The sequence below is a fragment of the Cyprinodon variegatus genome, unplaced genomic scaffold (assembly GCF_000732505.1).
Source record: "Cyprinodon variegatus isolate N-32 unplaced genomic scaffold, C_variegatus-1.0 Scaffold253, whole genome shotgun sequence".
Taxonomy (NCBI): Eukaryota; Metazoa; Chordata; class Actinopteri; order Cyprinodontiformes; family Cyprinodontidae; genus Cyprinodon; species Cyprinodon variegatus.
The window spans coordinates 915,646-939,240 of NW_015150706.1; the positions used below are offsets into that span (position 1 = coordinate 915,646).

Genomic DNA, 23,595 nt, shown 5'->3' on the forward strand with positions numbered 1-23,595 from the left:
AAACCGTTCCTAGTGCAATGTTCAGCGAACCCGTTTTTTCCCTCTGAAAAAAGGTTCAAATACAAAGATAATACATTTAAATATGGGGGGTAATGAGTAACCTAAACATACGGATCCATCTCAATAAATAAAATATCGTCAAAAAAATGAATTTGTGCCATTGATTCAATTCAGTTATGCTCATAGAGATTCTTTACAACAGAGTGGCACATTTCAAAGAACTTCTTTCTCTCAATTTGGATGAATTTGGCTAATAACTAATGAAGAACCAAACTTAAATATGTTGGAAAAAAGAATATCAATTAGATCAAATAAAAAAAATAAAGAAATTTTAGATTTGTTACAATTTTAAGGCAATCAAGGGGGGATTGTTGGCTTGTCACTGGGTAGCAGACAATCACTGGCATCCCCCACTAGGAGTTTAATCAAGGTCATGGCTAAAAACAAAATATGTATATATATATATATATATATATGAAAATAATAATGAAAATGAATAGAAATATGTGAAATATTTCACTCTGTGGGTAAAAATCAACACGTTTTGTTTCTGGATTGAATAACTGCAAGAATGACATTTTTTTGTGATATTATTATTATTGAGGTGAACCCACACAGGCACCTCTCATGGAAATGCCAACATTTGATATTACAGTACATTCCCGATACTTCCAAACAGTCCTGGTTTCTTTAATGATCAGCTGGTGCTACTTATTAGATACCTTCCCCCTGCTCTGGCGCAATATTTTATGGGTATCTAGTTTTGGGGGGGCATTATTGAGGTACTGGGTCTCTTCAGGCTTAAATTACAGAAGGGAGAAAAAGATTTGGGCAGCCTTCAGGCTGGTTCCTCTCCCTCTAGAATGGGCTTCCTTTCTCCCATCGGTGGGAAGGTGAACCTCCTCTTCGTGCCCTCGCTCCACTTGGGGGAAGAGGAAGGGGAGTGTGCGGCCCAGCGTGAGGGGGGACGGCGGTTAGCTGGGCAGGGCGGCCTCAGGAAGCAGGAGTCCAACGGCGGAGCCACCGGAGAACGAGGGAGGTCCTGCCAATGACAAGGAGCCATCAGAAGAAGAAGGGCAACAGGGTATCTGCAGGGTACCATCTGATCGATGAAGAGGAAGGTGAACAGATTGAAACTGAGGAACATGAATGAGACGACGTTAGTAAAATCTCAACTTTGTGTTCAGTTAATGTAGTAGTTCACATTAGGTGAGATGTTTAATGTAGAATTAGGCAGGAGGTTTGAAAACGTTCACTCATACAGAGAGGATGGAAGAGTGGGATGCATCTATTCCCTGCATAGAGAGAGAGGCTGCTTACTTGGCGTAAAATAGGCCAAGGAAGCCAGAAAAAGAGGACAGGAGAAACAAATCGTCCCCATAACCAATTCTTTTTCACTGCCTCAACAACTCAACCAGTGGCCTAATTCAGTGACAGCTCCTAGACGGATGTTAAAGTGCAGTGAAGGTGTGTTTTTAACCTTCAAGATTAATTATGGTTTTGCTCTTTTGTCATAATGTTTCAGATCTTGAAAGTATTTTTATGTAAAATAAAGATGGGATGATGTTCTGTTTCTGAAACGCAGCCTTAGATTTTTTACTCAAAGTTTTTGGATGTTCACATCCAAAAAAAGAAGCCCCTAGATATTGTTTTCATCAAATTTACTGGTTAATCTTGGAAAAGTTTATTGTTTTCTACTTGTTGTGGATGTTGACTTATTGTGTTTCTCTGAATTTGTTTAGATGCATTTTGTAAAATGACTTTCTTACAGAGGGTCAAGTAGGTTTGGATATTTTTTCCCATCTAATATTGATATTAGGTTGATGATCTGAAAATTTAAGACTAAAGAGGAAAAACAGGATAAATCTGTAAGGACCTGAACACTTTTTCACAGAACTGTGCATTTTAACTGAGAAGCAGGTAACATCAATACAACAAAGCAGAAACAGACTAAGAAATACTACCTTTATGGAGACCTGGATGAATGATACAATAACGAACCACAGTCAGAGATATGGGAGCAGGAAAGCCTGTTAAATTAGTTTTTAAAATAAGTTTTCATCTTAGTGCAACACATCACATCGCAGGTCTCTGTTCCACATAGTCAGAAACTTTTTTTCCTTCATGGCAAAAAAAAAAACAAACCTAAAATATCACCATCCGAACATTGTGAAAAAAAAAAACCATCCCATCATTTCCAGCATGATTAAAAAAAACAACAACAAACATGTTAGAAGAGGAGCTATATATATATTAAAAAAAAATAATAATAATAATATACAATTTCAAGGTGTCTCAATGCTCCCTGGCTCTTTCTGCAGACCTCCCAGCTTGTTTATATGTAGAACAAATACAACTACCAACTGTGAGCTACCAAAGGCAGCGTGGATGAATATTCATGAAATAAATTGTTTGGTGTGATAAAATAAGACTGAAAAAAAAGGTTAGACTTGGGTTTATTTTAATCTTTTAATTTAACCAATATGTTTCTTCTTTCAGAAAGTATTTTAAAAACCATGAAGCATCCCAGCTCGGGTCACTTTAGGGAGTTAAAGAGGAGGGTGATGGAAAAGAGGCCCTCAGACCTTAAAGTCACCATTAAGAGGAATTTTCAAAAATACAAACGGGAATATGCAATGAAATAAATGGTCAGTAACTGTAAGAAGGATTTAAATGCCGTAACCTCAATAAAGACAATTCTCAAGTTTTTTTTCTTTTACTGTAGATAAAAACAAATTAAATTCTCCATATACTCCTTTTAAATTGCTGTAACGTGCTAAATGCCCAGCTCGTATACAGTCAAACATAAACTATCAGATTTAATGTAAATAATTTTGATTGTTATGTTTAAATAATTTTGGGCATAAGTTTACAGATAATTTACTTGTTCTGTCTTTTCTTTAATTTTTTTAATCAGGGCCAAAGTCAGAAAAACCTTTAGCCCTGTTGTATGGTGAGAACTTCTTAAATGTATCTAAATAAATAATCATTTAGTAAAATAAAAATGGAGAATGTCTTCTTGGTCAAATTAAATTTAGGACAGTTTTAATTATGTCATTATGTGAGGTTATGACAGTTAATTTAAATTAAGATAAAAAAAAAACCCTAATTAGATTAGGAAATTAGATTTGGAAACTTTAGACAGGAGACACAGAATTACCTTCAGTTGTCTAAATATTTTACACCTAAAGATGACTTATTAGTCTGCAAGAAAATAACTGGATCAACTTTGAGAAAAAAAAAAAAAACAATCCAGCCTCTAATAGACTGAAAATGTAAAAAAAAAAAATATATATCACAGCCCAAAAGTAGACTAAGTGGAATAAAAAAAAGGAGTTTGAATTTAATCGCCTCATATGGAAAACATCAAGCCTGGTAATCTTCCTGACTTGTGTGATGGTCACTAGCAGACCTTTTAAACGGAAACAAGCTCATGATGAAGACAGAATCTAATGAGTAACATGACTTTCTCAGATCCAAACAGTGGTTTTGTATGATTATTCATCCAAAAATCATTTGTATTTATTCAATACTGCAGCCACATTGGTTTCATTTTTTTTAAGGAAAAGTTACTTGTATTACATGTAATCATATTAATTTTGCTTAATGTCACTTTTAGTCTGATATAAATTTATAAATATAAAAAGTAAGACACATTTTATGGTTGGTCAACAACTGTGAGATTGCAAAAACTACTTTTGCTTTATTTTATATTGATATAGATTTAGATTAAAGATCTATATTTAGGTAAAGATTTAAACAGTTAAAAATGAAAGTTTACATTTAGATTTAGGGATTTAGATATAGCTTTAAGAGGTGACAAAATGTTTTTCCACATTTTTCATGAATCTGAAATATTTATTTTCCTTTGGAGCTGGATAAACATAACCATTCACTAAGCCTAGAGTACAGTAACTGATGGTAGAATAATATGCTGCTGGTGCTTCTCCACTGATATTATATAGATCATATTATATGGCAATGTTTTAGTTTTAATTCAAATAAGTCCCTTTTTAGTAAGGAAAGTTTAAAAATCAATGGGCATGTCACTTTGCTTCCACTGGAAGCTACATTTGCTTAGCTTTCAGTCTTTAAATGACTTATTTCATTTTTATGGATATGTTCACTTGATTTGGCAAAAAAAAAAATAAATAAAAAAAATATAAAATACATCTCCATTCAAAGTTAGATCAAGAGGGAAATTTGAAAAGAATAAGGGAAAAAAAGAGAGAAAACTTGACAAGCCAGCGTACATTATCATGTTTTGAGCATTACAAGTTCACCATATCTCATTTGGTTTTAAAGTTTAAAAGGCATACATCAGATTTCAGAGTATTTGTTTTTCCAATTGTATTTTTTTCTAAAATACACATTTATGAATAAAATATGTTGACATACTGTAACACATCTAACAGAAACCATACAGATACATCTTAAAAAATTCACCATTAAGAAAAATGCTACACTTTTAATTATTTTTTCCTCAATTAGGAAAATAACGACCCCCATGCCATGCTGCAGTGATACAGTAATGGTCGGTGCTCCAACCAAGCACCGAGTACATAGAAATGAACATACTTTCCTGTAGCCTGTAATCTCTGTTTAAAAACCTTTTTTTATTGAGCTTATCTAACAAAATTCTTCTGAGACATGAAATTTTGAGTTTTTTATTATCTCAATTATGATCAAGGTTAAAAAAAGCTTCATATATTATCTTACCCTATGAGGAAGGATTCTATGTGACGTATGATTTTCACTTTCTGAAATTAGTGACAACACAGCCTTTTCATGATATTCTAATTATCTGACATATCTGTGCATCTTTTTTTTAAATTTTTTTATTTTTTTACCAAAAGTTTCAAAATGATAAGTTTTGCAACACAGGAGCACTTTGCAACAAACAGCATCTAAGCAGGAAACACCAAAGTTTATCCTTCAAGTTCAGGGAGTAAACAGCCAGACCATCAAGGGAGCTGCAACTCTTGTAAGGGAGCATCATTATTTTCAGGTTATAAAGAAAAAAATGTTTGTAACAATAAAGAATAGGTTCAAAATGTTAAGATTCTTGCAGATCTCCACAGTTCTGTTAAATAAACAACAGCTCTGTCCAAATATATAATAATCCTCCTTATTTTGAAATGATACTAAGCTTTAGCTGAAGCTGCTGTCTGATCATATATCATTATTCTAACATCCCTTCAGCCATTATGTGTGCTGGATTAGCCTAAAGCGCATATTTAAACCTTCATGATAAAAAGAAGACTGATAGTCAAGGAAGAGTGAGACTTCGGACTCCCTGAGCTCCATCATAAAGTTAATTTAGTGTTACTGGAAGAAATAAGCTTGGTTATTTCTGTACAATGCTGGTCAGTTTTAGAGCATATATTACATCTATCTGAATGATTTGTTCTGCAAATTGTTTTTTTATAGAGACGTCATTCACTAATATGATGAATCACAGGCTGACTTATTTTAAATCCCTCTCTAGTATGGCTGTTCACTAATTCTCAAAGCTATGCCTTTTTAGACGTTTCTGCCGACTTCCTCTTCCTTACATGATTAATGACCAAATGCAGCTTCCTTTTAGAAACCCCGGGGGCTTTTATGTCATTTATCTTTTAAGTGGCCATTTAGTTTATGACTTTATAGTTTGCATTTTTTACATCACTTTCTTTCATACTTTACATATTTTTGGATCTCAAATGCAAAAATGTGAAGAATTATATTAAGCTGTGAGCTTTAGTGAGATCTAAAAGTGAAATTTGCATAAACTCTGATTTAAACTGATATATGCCCTTTCACATTTGATCTTCATAATTAACCTTTTTAGTACATATCTACACTTCAAAGGTGACAGGGTTAGAAAAGGGTTAGATTTTAAAAGAAAAACCATTGATAACAGTTTGTTAGTGGGTTATAGACCATGCTCAACAGTCAAAACACAAAGTAATTAATAAAGTTCTAAAATAACTTGGAATTTTATTGCTCCCATATTGAAAGCAGGTATTGTTGCCAAAAACAGGATTCGTATGGAAACGAGCACAATCAATATTTCAATCAATCAATCAATCAATTGTGAGCCTAATAGGATGTAAAAGCTATAAAAAATTTATTATTTTTGCTTTCTGATGCAACTTATTTTAAAAATCAGCTTTTGTAAAGTCATATCAATATACAAATAAATTAAAGGGGTTGCAGTGAAATTTGTACAACTCATGTTTTATGGACAACAACATGCAAAACCACCAGCAGGGTCCTAAAGGAATAAACACTGAGCATGCATCACCACAAAGGAGCAGATACACCTGAGACCACACCCATGGCTTCACACTATCCCTCTGCTGACCTGTGAAGCATGCACTAATGAGGAGGGGGGCATGTGGAGGACAGGTCTGCAGGGTGTGAGGTGAAAGGTCCGCGAGCCTGGCGAACCCACTGCCACAGGCCCAGGATGAAGAGGAGGAGGAGGAAGAAGAGGAACTTACATCATGGAGACAAGCAGAATTAGAGTCCCCAAGGAGTTGTTAGTATGACAGTGTGGTTCTGGATCAGCGGACAGGAAAGTGTAGGGACAGATCAAGCCCAGAGAGGAGGAGGAGGAGGAGGAGGAGGAAGGGGAGAAGGAGGAGGAAAGATATAGAGCAGGAAATGTTAATTGATAAAACTGAGCAAAGGAAAAGAGGATTTGCATGATATATCTGGCATATTGAAAGCAGACAGAGGGTGGCGACTTGCAGCCTCCAGACCACAGAAAGCGTTTATCAAACAGGTAAAACCAGTAAACTTGGAAAGAAATAAACATAGGAGGAACTTTATTTTGACGCCAGTATTCAAGCAGTATTCTGGGTTAAAAAATACCAGTCATTTCCTCCTAGTTGGATATAATGGAGGGCCAGGGAGGAATGTTCCCACTTTTTACAAGTGTGGCAGGCACAAACATTTAGATTCTTTGATCTGATACTCTTAAGTGAAAACCAGTTCAAACCAACTGCTTCAGTGGTCACTACAAATATAAACAGATTCCACCTCTGTCTAATTTAACCTTAGTGTAAATCCAGTTGTTCCAGCTGTTGGCCTTGGAAGTTTGTTAGAGACAATCAGAGAACAAACGTGATAGTAAAGAACATTAAGAGCACAGCAGACCGAGGGGAAAGTTAAAGAGAAAATAAAAGCAGTCATAGGTTCTGAGGCAGTATCCTGAGCTTTGAAAATCTCATGGAGCTCAATTCAACCCATCCCAAAAAAATTAAAAATATGGCACACACCTATCAAGATACTCCCAACTTGCATAAATCATATTTACAATCTAGAATGAGTGGATAGAAGCAAAAAAATAGCTGAAGAAAGATACAACATTCTGCTGAAATTGCAACATTCTGCTGAAATTAACCCTGCACATTGCACTTGCACACACCCCCCCACCCCCACATACATACATACATACATATATATATATATATATATATATATATCTATACACACACACACATACATATATATATATATATATATATATATATATATATATATATATATATTTCATATATATATCTATGTTTGTGTATATATATATATATATATAGATATATACACAAACATACATACATACATACACACACATAGATATATATATTTGAAATTTTTGTAAGAGGATATTCCTTAAAGGTGTAAATGTCTATGGTTTAGTGGGACAGCAGCAGCATGGATACAGCAAGAGCTGCAGTTGAATGGTTCAGATCGATATGAACTGGTCAGAATGGCTCAGTCAGAGTCCAGACCACAATCCTATAACACAATCTGTAGCAAGACTTAAAAATTTAAGTTCACAAATACACCCACACAAATCTGACCAGGCATGAGCTAATTGGTAGAGAAACATTTCAGTGTCTAGATGTGCAAGCCTAAAGTGTTAACTATTGGGTGGTTGGCTTTCATTAGCAAAACTAACATATATATTGAGAACCATGTAACCTTTTCCTTCATTTTTTTTCCCCGATGGTCAACCATTTAGACTCACATTAATTGAAGGCAAAGGTGTTGGTTGTAAGTGACAAACTGTGAAAAGTACTAGTCGATCGTGGGCGATAGTGGCATCAGATGCAGGAATTTGCCCTGAAATTGAAGGGTTGTCGGTTCAAGCCCCAGGTCTGGCTTTCAACGTTGTGTCCTTGGGGAAGACACTTTACCCGCATAGCCTACTGATGGTGGTCAGACGGACCAGTGGCGCCAGTGTATGGCAGCCTTGCTTCTGTCAGTGAGCCCCAGGGCAGCTGTGGCTACAATGTAGCTCACCACCATTAGTGTGTGGGCGAATGGGTGAGTGACTGAATGTAGTGTAAAGGGCTTTGGTCAAGTCAGACATGATAAAGCTCTATACAAGTACAGGCCATTTACCATATAATTGTTGTATTAATAAGAGATCTGTCATTTTTCTGCATTCTGCGTATTTTCCGTCTTCTATAATGGTATAATAATGGTATGATCCATTTATGACTGGTTTTATAGTCTATGTTATAAAAATGACATTTGTATGTTCTTATGGAATCATCAGAATTGATTGCTGTCTGTTATGGGGTTTTTTTTTTGGCAGAAATTCACTTTCTTTCTGCTATAGATGTTGACTGGTTAACTTATACTTTCATCGGATGGACCATCATTGTCGTCTTATCTCTGACTTTTAGACCCGCTTTAAAACATGAGTGAAACAGTTGATCATTTATTGTATTTATTGCGATTACATGTTTTATATATGTGTTTTTAAAAAGGGCCAGACTGACAGGCTAAAGTTCCGATTTCATCAAAACACTCAAACTCCTACTGCTGAAATATTCTGCTTGAAGATTTAACTAGACTTCGTTGATATATGATTAATCACCTAGCCTTTTAAACTGCAATTCTAGGCAAGTGTGAGATCACTGTTGTCAGAGCTTCAGTCATCAGCCCCACAAATATATTTTAGTTGGGCTACAGAGAAACTTGGTGCACAGAGGAAAGACTACCAGCAGCCGAAGACACAGAGAGAAGAAACTCTTAGCATGCAGCAGTAGAGAGAGGCTGAGTTTTTTTATGAGGAGCACTAAATATTTTAACGTTACCATTGCATCAGTCAGTGCTTTCGATCTGAGAACAGAACAAACATAAACATTTAGTGCATATTATAATCTTGACTCTAACTGAATAAGTTTGTCTTCAAACGGAATCCGAGACGATGTCAGAAATATCAGCGGGTGTCATAAAACATGGGCCCCAGATTAACTGAATGATGAAACGATGAATCCAGGGCGTCTGTATATTTACCTCCATACATCCAGATTGTCCTCTGTCAGACTCCGCCTGCCTGCTGGTGTCCCTGCTGTGGGTTCCCTGTCCTCCCCCCTGCAGCCTTCGCTCCTCTCTAAAGTTCTGCTCCTGCAGCTTCTTGTTGAGGATGCGAGCTGCGTTTTCAGCCAGCGTGTAGCCCGGCGGGGCGGACAGATCCTGACGGATGCTGACCACCTCAGGGTTCTTGTCCCCCTGAGTCTCTACAATCAGCTGCACTGGGCTGGGGGAACGCCCCCTGGCAATCCGTATGCAGTCCTGCATGTTCCTGGGGTCTCCTACAAGGGCCGCGTGAGCAGGGCTGGGTTCTGCTGTGGGCGGGGGCGTGGGTCTGGAGCGGCTTGGGGACTTGTTGAACTTCTGCAGGGAGTCGTAGACCACGGGCGTGTGGTCGATTATGTTGAAGAGGCTGGAGAGACCGTCGTTGATGGTGGTGTGGACAGGACTGTCCCTGGTGGTGGTGGAGCGGGCCCAGGCCGACTCACCGTTGCCCTTCTGAGGGGTGGTGGGCGTGGGGGCCCGGGTGTTGTTGGGTACCTCGTTCTTGTTGGATGTGGATGGTTTACGCTGCAGCTTGGGTGAGCCATATTTGGGTGAGCAGCAGGGTCTCTCGAACTTGCTCTGGACCACCGGGGAGTACTGGACCTTCCTGGTGCTGCGTGATGGAGATGAGATGGGGGTGCTGCCGCCTTTGGGTGTGAGGCAGCGGTGAGGGCTGCTGGTCAGGTTCCGCAGCAGGTCTGTTTGTAGACCTACACTTATGGTCTGGGTAGTCTGGGTTCCTCGTGTGGTGAATCCGTTGGTCTGACAGGCATTGTCGCGCACCGCCAGCCCAGGTGGGGAGCGAATGGCATTTCGTACGGATATGGCTACTTCCTTCATGTCATCACTCAGATTTTTCTGGAGCTGAAGCTCCAGTGAGGAAGCATAGCCCACAGAGGAGCAGATAGGAGACTGACTGGGAGAAGTCCTGAGTCCCCCACCCTCCAGGAGACAGGGCCACCGTGGACTGCTGAACACCTCGTCAGATCCACTGGCTCCAATGACAGCCTCTCCTCCAGTCCTTGCTTTGCTCGCCCTGGAATACAGAGCATCTGGGTCCTGGACTGTGGTGCGCTCAGCTGCCATATCTCTGGTTGGACTGTGGAGGATGGGAACGCCATAGTGCTCAATTCCAACCCCAGCCCCATTGCCCCTGAGCGGGGACTTGTGGCAGTGCTCAGGGCTGCTCAGGGTGTTGGTGGTCAGGGTCGCGCTGGTGGTCAGGAACCAGGAGGTCTGCTGAAGCGTTTCAGCACTGGCCTCCCCTTCCTTGATGAGTCTGCCCGTCAACACCCCCTGGGCAGAAGGCGAACCAGGGAAACCCCAGCCCTTGTTGCTGAACTCCTCAATGTACTTCAGGTCATCTGGAGAGAGTGGTGGGGTGATGTCGTCTCGATCTGGGCCGCCAGGGCGTGTCTTGTCGGGGAGGAACGGCGAGCTGTCCATCAACCGCTGGAAGTCACTCATGGAGCACACAGACTTGGCTCTAAATAGAAAAAAAAAATGAAAAAACCCATCAAAATCAAACTTCCACTAAACCCCATAAGTGAGTAATAAGTCATTCATTACGCCTAGAATGTTCTCACAGCATTGTGGGGGGGCTCGTCTGCTTTACATATCATATTCCCAATGAGGATGAGTAATTCTAACAAAACATTTGTCCTCTTTTCTTTATTTTGCCAGGCAAATCAACTCTTCTTAATATTTTAAATCTGCCTGAATTATTCATCATGGCAGTAATGTGGATCTCTATCATGGCTTAAAGGAAACTGCAAATAAAATTCACCAGAGACACTCTGTAAGTCACTTCAAGTAAAAGCTAACAGAACCAACAGAAAGAATCTGAGCGGGCCGACATGTCTGTAGGAGAAAGAGAAATGCAGTAAAAGCTTGGATACCCTACAGCCAGTCATCCCAGTTCTCTGTCATCCATCTAGTGCAAACATGCAGAAACAGCCTGACTGGGGATCTACTTGAACTCTCACCTGAGGAGACTTCCACCTTCTCTCGTCTCCTCTTCTGGGTATCCATGAACATCTTCATCCTCTGAGATCTCATTAAGAGCCTGAAACAAAGCAGACAAAGAGAAAACTCTGTTTACTAACAGGGAATTCAATTCCAATACTTTAAAAATCAAGTGATAAGACAAAAAAAATAACTTGCCAAATTAACATTCTAGCCATTGTTAAGTTATAACCAAGTTTCTTCGTAGGACTTTGCAAGGGAGGGTCACTTCATTTCTACATTTCTATCAAAATCTGTTGTCACGTCTCATGGTTATTTAATACATATACATTATGAAGTGTTATTTGAAGAGTTTGTCCTGAGTGATCTCATTTTTTTTTATAGGAAAAAGAACCAGAGAGAGAAAGCTTCAAGGTGTAAACACAGAACTTTCCATTAACACGTCCATTCACCTATTCTGGACCATTTTAAACCTCCAGCTGTGGACGGCGTGCTTCTGTCTAGGTGTCGATTAGTCCTCTGGCAATATATATTTCACTAGAAGCAGCACGATGCAACCACTACCATGTTTAACAGTTAGTTAATGTTCTTAAGTGTTCAGTGCTCTCCACAAGGCTCCTCAAAAGACGGTTTAAATTGTTTATTGTTGTCTAGAAAGGCCGATTCTGTCCTTGGCTGCACTCTGGACTCAGTGGAGGAAGTAGCTGAGAGGAGGGTGCTGTCCAAGCCTACATCCATCATGCATGGACAACACCTTCCACCCTCTGCACCAGTGTATAGAGGAGCTGAGCGGCTCCTTTAGTGAAAGACATTTACACCCTGTTTGTTAAAAAGGAGCCCTTTCGCAGGTCATTCATCCCTGCTGCCACCAGACTCTACAATGCGACACCATAACAGCAATAACTTATACAATGTATAATGTGCAATTACTATTTAATACCCAGTGCAATAACCTGTTTTTGTTTTGTTTAGATTTTTTCTATATTTGATTCCCTTTGCAATAGCTATATATAAATACCCATGTAAATACCCTGTGTAATTACCTTGTACAATAATACTGCAAAATAAGAGACCTTAGCTGTCATATATATATGTGGATGCACTATATATACTGTAGTTTTGGCACCTTCTTCTTCTTTTTGACTATTGAGGCGATGTAACGAGTACATTTCTCCACTGTGAGATCAATAAAATCAACCAATCAATTATGTTGTGGGCTGAAATGTAAGATTTCAGTCAAGCTTGAAGGAGCTGATTTTGGAACCGGGGCTTCTTTCTTAATTGACCAACTCTTTTTTTCTGATCTTGGAAGATTGCAGGTTTGGTGGTTCCCGGGTTTTACTCCAACACGCTAAATGTTTTCCCATACTCAGGCCATTAAAACATGGACAAATTAGAGTGAACTAATAAACATGCAATCTAAAATATAAATATAAAACTGGTTTTTGAAAGGGTAACCTGCGCAGACATTACATTTACTTTCATCTGCCTTATTCAAATTGACTAGAATATGCCTTCAATTAAATAAACAAGCACACCATAAAATAAATAAATGTTGCATTAAATGTCCAACTAAATAATTAAATACACTGTAAAACACAAAAATCTACCATGAAATTATTAAAAGTCCTATTAAACAATTAAATGTACAATTAAATTATTAAATGTAAAACTAAATAATAAGTTTGCAAATAAATCCACAGACTTTAAATTATAAAATTAATTTCAATATTCGACTTTTTTACATAAAGGCAGGAATAGGAGGACTTCCATTAAAACCTTGATGTCTGATTTGCTTCTCCTCACCCAGCAAGACAAATTCTTTCTGTTTTTGACCCTAAGATCGCTATTTTTTTTTTAGGAAAATATGGCTTAAGGTTCAGGGTCTCTATGGATACCATCCTAATCCAGCTCTCTAAATTTGATGATGAAGTGAGCCGTTTAAATGCAAGGAAATAAATCATCACAGAATTAAATGTATATCTGAATGAATTTATTTTCAAAATATTTTTATATTTATAAATTCAATGTTGTAAAAAAGTTTATTTAGTTATCCAATTGCAAATCTTTCATTTAAATTAACATTTGATGATAAGTTACATTTAATTATTTAATGGTTCATATATTTATTTCATGGTTTACTTAAATACACATTTAATTTTTAATAATGTATGAAATAAATGGTACCTTTAATTATGTAATGGTGTATTAAAGGTATAGAGGGCTATCTTTTATTTCCAGGTGGATCATCTAAATAAGTGGTCCTCCTAATTGTCAATCATTCCGATGATATGTTTAAGTAAGGCCGTCCTATGTGCTCTTTCCGTAAGCCATCTTTTTCTGTGCATGAGCACTTTCAGTACTGTGTCCCAATACCCATTTAAATGGATTCTACCAATCCTGCCAGGAGGAGTGGGCATAAATTCTGTCAGAGTTAGGTCACAAGCCTGTTAATGACTATAGCTAGTGGGTGGTCCAAGTGGAAACTGCAAAAGGATATTTAAACACACTTTTATGGGGATCTTTATGTTGATAAATTTGTAAAAGCTCAAAATCATGACATTATGGTTGTAAGCTTCTCAAGTCGTTTACTAATTTAGCTTTGATGCTGATAGTTAAACATTCATTCAAAAAAAGCTTAAGGTTAAATAATAAAACAGTTGGAAATAAAAACTGGCTTCTTAGAAGCAAAATACAGCTAAATATAGGTGGAGACATGCAACTAAATGCTAAACAGCTAACAGCATCACCTCATTCATGCAGGGAAACCGCTTCTCACTCTCCAGTCGGCAGGGGGGAGGGACCTCCAGACCACTAATGGGGTCAAGAGTCAGGGCATCCAGAAACAGGTTCTCCGTGGGGCCCTTGAGCCTCATTGCAGCCCCCTGCTCACCCAGTAAAGCCTCAGAGTCTGAGTGGGAGCGCGTGGGGGGCACAGGCACAGGAGTGGACGAACAGGGGGACTGAGGAGTGTGAGGGGACCGTGGCGCGTTGCACGGACTTTCCTGAGGTGAGAACACTCCTCTTTGGGCTAAGCTGCCATCTTTGACGTCGGTGCCCTCCCCTCTTCTGCTGTTCAGTTCCCTCTGCATCTGAATGATAAAAGATACAAAAACACAGAACAGTGCTGTTAGTCAAGAGAAAAAGTAAAAGTGATGTTGAAAAATTTTAGTTTTTCTTTCCAGGCCTGAATTATTATCAAGTTTATGTACGAAAACTGAGATAAAAACAGTCACATCTAGGCAGAAATGTGGATCATTTCAGAACTTAAATGAGGCAGCTATGTCAGCTCCTGTGTGTTTACATCTGGTTACATTTATTCAATGTCTGTCAATATAAAATGTTTTCTTTCAGTTTAACAGGATTTCATTTTATTTTATAATGTAATGGCTGTGATAAAAACTGACGTTTGGGGAAGAAATCCAGGATACAATCTGGGTCTGATGTCTGGTCATGACTCTGCTGTAAATGCAGTATTTAAAGTCAGCATTTCTTTATCTAAAAAAATACCTTTAGTTTAGCCTTAATTATATTAACTAAAGCTTCAGGAAAAGACTAATCAGCTTTTGGCTTATTCTTACAAATAATTTATGTTTCAGAGGTTGACAAGACTTCTGCAGACAGAGGCGGGATGTATTGGGTGACTCTCAATGTCAAAACACAGACAATGCAAAGATCAAAGGGAGATTGGGGGTTCAGAGTAATTAAATTCTGAGATAAAGGTTCAGGGCGAATTACTATATGTGGTTAAAATTCTTTCCAGCTTCTGACCCACCACCTTCCTTTACCTCAAATCTTGTTTTTCCTGGGTTCATCAAAACAAGCAAAAAATAATGACAACACTAACAAACTTGAGAACAATTAATCTATTTTATTTGTGAGAAGGAATATTTAAAATCCTCCTTGTCATCTAAATAACCAAATTGTATCTTATATCATAGATCTGATTGGTCCTTATGTTCCAAACTAAGCAGTTTGCTCTCAATCTGCAGGTTTACTAGTGGTTCCTAGAATTTCTAAAAGTAGAATGGGAGGCAGATCTTTTAGTTATCAGGCTCCTCTCCTGTGGAACCAACTACCAGTTTTAGTCCGTGAGGCAGACACCCTGTCTACTTTTAAGGGTGTGCTTAAAACTTTTCTTTTTGATAAAGCTTATAGTTAGAGCAGCTTAGATTATCCTGAGCTATCGCTATAGTTATGCTGCTATAGACTTAGACTGCTGGAGGACATAGGGACCAATTTCATCATTCCACTTTAATCTATCTCTATTCTCCCATGACTTGATGTTGTCCCTGCACTTTCTCATCATAGCAGCTTCATCTGATCTGTTGCTGTTTTGCTGCGACACCATGATGGAGGGAAACATCAGCTGCCCTCCTGCCATCAACACTTTTGATTACAGAACATTGAGTTGGCTTTTCCATGTTTACTCCAATTTCTCCGCTAGACATAGCTATGGGCTCAGCTTTTCTGTGAACTATGTCCTCTCTTTCAGGGATATTTTCACAAGATCTAAGCTAGTGTTATTCTAACCTTCTTACATTAAGTTTAAATGATTGTTTTAACATTGAATCCCTGTAATTTATTTCACTACTTGCCTCTTCAACTTTTATTATTATAACCACACTCAATGGAGGATATAAAACATGGCCCTATCTGCACTATTTTCATAAAGCACTAAAATTATAAACTATTTAAGACTTTAAATTAACAGTTTTTTGTAATTTATCAGAAATAATAACTTTAAAACCAATAGACCTTCGATAATCAGACTTAAGGAGTAACAGCCACATAATTTATTTATGTTCTTCATTAAAATATTGCTGAAGGATGTATCTGAGCTTCCCGTTTTATTTTCACATTCAGTGATGCATCAGCATCTTTATCTAGCTGTGTTTAGAGTTTTTTTCCCTTCTCTCTGCTTTATATGATAATATGCTCACACTGCTTTCATGGTAATGATGGGAGTTCAGCTTTTTGCTTTGACCGTCTAACACAAAATGAAGAGTGAAACATTTGGTTAAACTGCAAAAAGAAAATCTATTATTCAGTAATTCTCAGAATCAGAAGCTAAGAGCTTTGTCATTGCCTCCAGTGAGTTTAAAAAGAGTTAAAAGGATCACTCATAAGCTAAGACTAAATCAAATAGGTTTTTTAATTAAAGCATTTTTTTTATCTGCAAGACTAAAACTATTGCTTTATATTTAATTCTCTTTATTTCAAAAATATATGATTAAATCACAGAGATTATCTAATGAAATAAAGATCAGACATTGAGGCTGTGTCAAGCTTAACATGGCAGATTTTCATTTATCATGGTTGGATGGACGACAGACGGTCCTATTAAAAACATTTCCAGGCCTTCAGGAAAATTCCAGAAATATCTTCAAATAACACTGTCACTAAACACAGCTGAACTCAACTTTGGTCAAGATACTGTCTTAAAATTCTATATCAGAAAAAAATCACCAATGCTATTCTTTGATCTAAATTATGACCAAAAAGAGATTTCTCTTCCTCGTGGATTCTGCTCTCTAATCCTGGCAAAGTGGAAGTGGCGATCAGCGTCCTATGCAGGCCAGTGATTACCAGTCCCCTCCAGAAAACACCTACATGAACCACGCCGCCCCTACCCATTACACAACGTGCCTTTCTCTGATCAGCGAGTGGTGACATAAGGCAGAACGCAACATTTCTGATGTTGAAGTGGCTCTTTTAGCAGCTAATCTGCACATTAAAAGCAACTTTTCTCTTGTAGCCATTCTCTAAAAGTCTGAAAAATGTGTTTTTTCAGCTGTGAAAGTTTTAAAGCTTTGTCTAGCCTTCCTGAAGAAGGGCCTACTCTTGAGAAGTGGCATGATACCATGTTGATTTGCACAAGACATCTTTTTAGAGGGTTGGAAAAATAGCACCAGGAAACAGCTAATAATTTTATAGCAAATGAAAACTGAACTCAATATTTTATTATACATGTTGACGCCAATGGATTAAAAAAGCATGATATGGGACCTTTAAAACCACGGATCAATAGATTTGACCACCTCCAACTATGTAAGAATAGAAAAGGTACTACAATGTCTGGGTTGCAATATTAATATTAATGAAGTAATATTAAAATTATTTTTTTTCAGTAAGCAGCACTCACTGTGTAAAGGGGGACAGTAAGTGCAGCACTGAGACATGCAGGGTTTAGTCTCTTAAACTAGAGCGGCTCATCTTTTAACATTTCTTTTTACTCTTTGACTGAGGGTCTCCCTCAGGTCTCTCACCCTCTCCATCTTCCGGCGGAGCTCCCTCATGCTGCCTTCCCACTCCTGGCGCTCCCGGTCGAAGCGCTCCTGGAGCTCAGCCCTCTCACGGTTCCACCTCTTCTCTCCGTGCTGCAGCTTCCAGCGGAGGTCCAGGGACTCGCTGTGGCTCTCGGACAACAAGCGGCGGTGCTCCTCCCGCTCCTGCTTCAGTGCCCAGGTGGGCTCCGCTCCAGCCGGCTCCTCTTCGCCTCCTTGAGCTTCACCTCTCTCCGTTCTACGAGCCTCCTCCTCCAGCTGCGCACAGATTAAACACACAGACTGTTAGGTGTAGAACAAGGAATACTTTTTGTCAATTAAAACACACGACTACTGTGTCATTCTGTCATTGAAGAAATTGTTAAATAGCCTATGCAAGAAATTCTCATATCAGTTCTCATTAAGATATGACAGATGAGATATAGCTGGTTTATTATTCTTCTAATGGAAGTTTTAGGAATACCCTTTATAAGAACAGAACAATTGTCAACACGATTTTAGTTCATATTGTCAGACTGGCATAAAAAAAACCTTTTTTTTTTCTAATAGCAAGGTGGCCAACCTGTACTGCTGTTGAACATCTTTGTCCATCACACGCAAAGAAAACTATTTTTTAGAAACCAGGACATTTCATAAAGATAAATCAGAGGAAGCAAAAGAGGCATGTGACACCAGATTTCAAAAGAACGGCTGCTACTTGTTTCATTGCAATTCAACTTACAAGTGTTTGCACTTAAGTATAATATAGTTTGTTCGTAGAGAACAGTGGAAACATAGTGAATACCATCTCTAAGGCATATCCTAGGTAGTAATGTACATTTAGTTATAGAGTTGCTATAAAGACCAACTAAATAATCCTGAATTCCAGTACGGAAAACAGAGAAGATAGCAAAAATGTGGTCAAGACTGAGAACGAAGGCTCAAACTAGTCTTGAGTATAACAATGTAATCTAATTGTTTGGGCTGAGGAAAATAAGTATTTGAGTACCCTGCTATTTTTCAAGTTATCCCACTTATAAATCACGGAGGGGTCTGAAATTGTCATCGTGGTTGCATGTCCACGATGACAGACACTATAAAATAAAAACTCAGAAATCAAAATAAATGATTTTTTTTTATTTTTTATATTTATTTGTATGACACAGCTGCAAATAAGTATTTGAACACCTGAGAAAATGAATGTTAATATTTGTACAGTAGTCTTTATTTGGAATTACAGAAGTAAAACGTTTCCTGTAGTTTTTCACCGGGTTTGCACATACTGCAGGAGGGATTTTGGCCCACTCCTCCACACAGATCTTCTCTGGATCAGTCAGGTTTCTGGGCTGTCGCTGAGAAACACTAAGTTTAAGCTCCCTCGAAAGACTCTATAAGAGGTTTAGATCTGTAGACTGGCTAGGCCAAGCCAGAACCTTCTTCCGGAGCCACTCCTTGGTTATCCTGGCTTTGTGCTTCAGGTCATTGTCATGTTGGAACACCCAGCCTCCACCCATCTTCAATGCTCTAACTGAGGGAAGGAGGTTGTTCCCCAAAATCTCTCAATAAATGGCCCCAGTCATCCTCTCCTTGATACAGTGCAGTCACCCTGTCCCATGTGCAGAAAAACACCCCCAAAGCATGATACTTCCATCCCCATGCTTCATAGTAGGGATAGTGTTCTTGGGATGGTACTCATCATTCTTCTTCCTCCAAACACGTTTAGCGGAATTAAGACCAAAAAGTTCTATTTTGGTCTCATCTGACCAGATAACTTTCTCCCTTGATTCCCCTGGATCATCCAAAGGGCCATTAGCAAACTCAAGACAGGCCTTGACATGTGCTGGTTTAAGCAGGGGAACCTTCAGTGCCAGTTATGATTTCAAACAATGATGTCTTAGTGTCTTACCATCAGTCCCAGCTCTGTTCTGGTCATTGACCAGCTCCTCCCCTTTAGTTTTGGGCTGAATTCTCACCTTTCTTAGGATAATTCAGACCCCATAAGGTGAGATCTTGCATGGAGCCCCAGTCCATGCACACGGTGAACATGCACCAATGATGACAATTTTAGACCCCTCCATGATTTCTAAGTGGCAGAACTTCCACAATAGCAGGGTGTTCAAATACTTATTTTCCTCACTGCATCTCTGACCACAGGTTAGGGGTAAACAAAGCAGGTCCAATTGATTGAGAACTTTATATATATTTTCTTTGTTTGCTTAGCTTTTTCCACACTAGAGTAACATCCACATTCCAGCAGAAAATGTCTCAATCTGTATTTCCATTTCCTGCTCCATCCAACTCCTACAAGGTGAAGATGGCACAAAGATAGTGAGCTCCGTTGAGAAAAAGGTTGCAACAAACGCAGAGCAAGTAGCTCACTCTGCACTGCTTCCAGACGCCAGCAGCTTCAGCACATGCTGAAGGTCATGCGCTCTTTGTTGTTTTGTTGTTGTCTATCTGGCTTTGTTAATGTTAAACTTATAGAAATGTATCACAGAAGCAGCTGCTCTTAATCTGTCTCAAAAGGGGGAAAAAATTAATACAGGTTTTGAGAAAAGGAGCCAGCATGCAATCTGTTCAGTTGTGACTAAACACCTCTGTTACCTTGTTCATTTAGGACTAAACCCAAAAGCTGTTCTCTGAAATTAAAATTACAATCCATCCTCTCCTGAGAAGATAGTGTGAACAAAGGAGTTGGAATTCCTGCAGGAATCTCCAAAGATGCAGCACAGAAAAAAGGAGCAATTTCTCTTTTTTTTTTGTTGCGGAACAGAGCTTTGTGATCTTCAGAGAGGCTTTGATCCCACAGCATAACAGTACAAACCAGAGTGAAGAGTCGGTGCTATGTGAGGAGCCATCTTTAAAAACCCTCACACAACCTTTACAGCTGTCAGCTTATAAACCAGTTGGTCTAAAACAAGCCAGATGTCAAACTGGACCGTATGTTCACATCTAAACACAGGTGAGAGGCAATTTCTAACCCCCACATGCTGCTCTGCTCTACTGAGACGCACAATCATAATGAATAAAAAGCACATTTCCAACGGCTTAACCAGAACGAAGCAGCGTGCAGTGAGCGAGCGCTCCCATCATTATCAGATGAAACTAAGCACATTAGTTCTCAGTGCAGCCCTCAGCAACCTCTGCACTGTGGAGGGATTGAACCATGTAAGAGCTGCACAGATTAGAAGCGTCAGAGTTAAAAAGATAATCTTCTTCCTATAGCTCAAACCTCCTAATTGGTTCCGAAAGCTGCATTCCCCCATTTTTTTTTAATCAGATAAAGCTTAGAAGTGACTCTGCTCTGACACAGCATGCTTCAGATTTCATCTCTGAACACAGCGGTCGGACACTATCAGGCTGCGACAGCAGAAGATCTTCAGCTGAATCAAGCTGATCAGATAACAAGGAACCCATCTTGACCTCTACAAATTAAACTGATCCAATCCATGTGGATTCAGCCCCTCTAGGGCACGCCCTCCCCATCCTTTAAAGAGCTTCACTATCAAAGCACCAAAAAAGTCATACAATCCAGCTTTATAAGTAGTTATCGCAAAGAAACTATTTTCCTGACATTTTCTTTAACCTACACTGTTTTTAAAAAGCATTACCGGTCTGCTGTTTTCTCATAACCAAACCCCTATCCTCAAATCTGTGAGTGATCTAATGAGCAGCTGATCTGATGAAGGTGGGGCAGTTACAGCTAACAGTTAGTCATCTAAATACACACTGCCAAAAAATAATCTCATAAAAACAAACATTTAAAATCAAAGGAAAAGTTGTAAAGTGGTAAAATGATTCCCCATACACTTATCTTTTTTTTTTTTAAGTCCTTCCATCGGTTTTCTGTTGGATTAAAGCCTGGATTTGTACTGGGGAACTTTTTGATTTAATCCTTCCTCTCTGGCTACAGGTTTAGATGATTGTTTTCTTTTAGAAGCTGAACCTCCATCTAAGTCTCACGTCTTCTTCTCATCTAAAAAGTTTTCTTCAAGGACAGCCCTGATTTAATTTCCATCTTCCCTTCATCTCTGACCAGCTTCTCTGCGTTTCATTCTCTTATCCTTAAACAGAGTTCATCAGTTTCTAGAAGATACCAACGTTTTAGTAATATTTCGTAGTTTTTTGGTCATATTTGAAGCAACCTTTTTTCAAGACTGATTCACATCAGCTTGAACAGATTCATATCCTCTTTATTGGAAGTTTTTTATTCTTTTAATCTTCTTCCTGAATTTGTATTTGCAGAACTAACCATACATTTTTAACAGGTCATCAGCTGTTTTTTTAATTGCCTGACTGTAATGCACACAGAGAACAACCTGCTTTTTGTAAAACCTTACGATTGGACAACTAAAATGATCTGAATATCTGCTGTTCTTTTGAGAAATACTCAATGACATATCAGACTATAGGAAAAAAATATTTGAATGATGGAGTAATTAGTGTGCATAATAACAACAAATTACACTGTAAGTGGCTAAATATTAGTGGTTAATATTATTTGTCTTGGATGCTATTTTTGATCTTTTCAAAAAGAAAAATTATTTCAGCCTATTTGTGTCCTCAGCAACAGGATTTAGATTAAATTATGCCTATTTTTTCCGTGAAGCGGCCAACCCATGAAGCGTGTCCAGAGTTGGCCGTCACGCCTGGAAGAGGCAACATGTTTACAGTCATCTAACTGCTTACTGAGAGCAGAGCTGTGTCTTTCTAACAGACTGTGCTGTGTCCCTTTAAAGGTGGGCGCTGAGACGCCATCTGTACCTGGGTGACCTGGCACTTCATCTCTGTCCACTTGACCTCCCAGGCTGCTTTGTCATTGGCGTACGCTTGCTGCAGTTGGCACCGCCTCATCTGCTCGTCCCGCAGCTCCTCTCGAAACTCCTCCAGGAGCCCTCGCAGGGCCTGCAGCACTCGCCTGTTCTCACCCAACTGCAAACAGAAGAGTCACAGACGTAAACGGGAAATTTATCGATTAAAAAAAATAAACAAGTCTTTTACAAAAAACATAAAAATAAGCTTAGGTGCTGGAAGACAACACTGAGTTTATGTTTTTGGTATTTAAATTTAAAAGCTGAATTGTTTTATTGGTAAAACTTTACCACAAACATTTTTTTTATGGATAAGATTTCCAGCTTTGCTTTACTTCTGTGTTTTAATTCACTTCAATTAATTTAATTATATAGCGCCAATTCACAACACATGTAATCTCAAGGCACTTTACAGACATAAATCAACCAGATCATACAGTAAAACGTATCCACAGTTTTCTATCTAAGGAAACCAGCTCATTGTATCCACTCATTGACTCCTCAGCAGTCCTTCACATTAAGCCTGCTATAACGACAGTGGAGAGGAAAAACTCCCTTTTAACAGGAAGACACCTCCAGCAGAACCAGGCTTCCCCTGAACTAGCAGTGCAAGGAAAGACAAGCAGAGATACAAAACATTATTGTGATATAAAGACTATTTTAGAACAGTTTACACTATACTGACATAAATTAAATTTTATTAAAGGTAATTTTTACAAACATCGCATGGTATTAATAGTGGGAATCATTCAATTCCAGCAATATTTTAACTATTTTTTCCCTCTTTTGGTGTTTAGACATTTACATACATTTTAAAATAAGCATAGGTACAAACATTTATTAGAAGTTTTTTCGTGGCCTATTTGTTATTAGGAAATCTTTTCGTTTAAAACAAGTCCAAATAGATGCAGTGAAGTATTGCATCTAATTGTACCATATATCGTATTTTAGCAGAAGTTCTGTCCTCACTCTGTAGTGCATCGTATTGCGTTGTATTGCATTTCAAAGTGTCTCATAGTGTATAGTAGAAAACATATTGCATCTCTTACTGGATTGGATTCTGTAGTACTATACATTCTACAATGTAGCCTCTTATATCATCTTGTTACACAAAACAAAACATTATTCTGTCTCTTATCGCATCTTCTCATATTGCATCACAATAAAGTCAATTGCACAAGACTGAATATGTC

At 38.4% G+C, this 23,595-nt stretch overlaps 1 protein-coding gene across 4 annotated transcripts in view; it reads right to left on the bottom strand.

Annotated features, from left to right (window-relative positions):
• Positions 1–487: 487 nt before the first annotated feature.
• Positions 488–23,595, bottom strand: part of mtcl1 (microtubule crosslinking factor 1) — a 95,707-nt gene continuing 72,599 nt past the window's right edge. For 2 of the 4 annotated variants that reach the window (XM_015382238.1, XM_015382237.1), the window contains 6 exons: positions 22,356–22,523; positions 17,595–17,870; positions 14,076–14,417; positions 11,346–11,425; positions 9,298–10,846; positions 488–1,042 (listed from right to left, as the gene is read on the bottom strand). In XM_015382238.1, the coding sequence (XP_015237724.1) occupies positions 839–1,042; positions 9,298–10,846; positions 11,346–11,425; positions 14,076–14,417; positions 17,595–17,870; positions 22,356–22,523 (2,619 nt within the window). In that variant the 3' untranslated portion in view covers positions 488–838. Of the gene's footprint in view, positions 1,043–6,485; positions 6,544–9,095; positions 9,121–9,297; positions 10,847–11,345; positions 11,426–14,075; positions 14,418–17,594; positions 17,871–22,355; positions 22,524–23,595 lie in introns of all 4 variants that reach the window. The other 2 variants (XM_015382239.1, XM_015382240.1) reach the window with 2 other exon arrangements.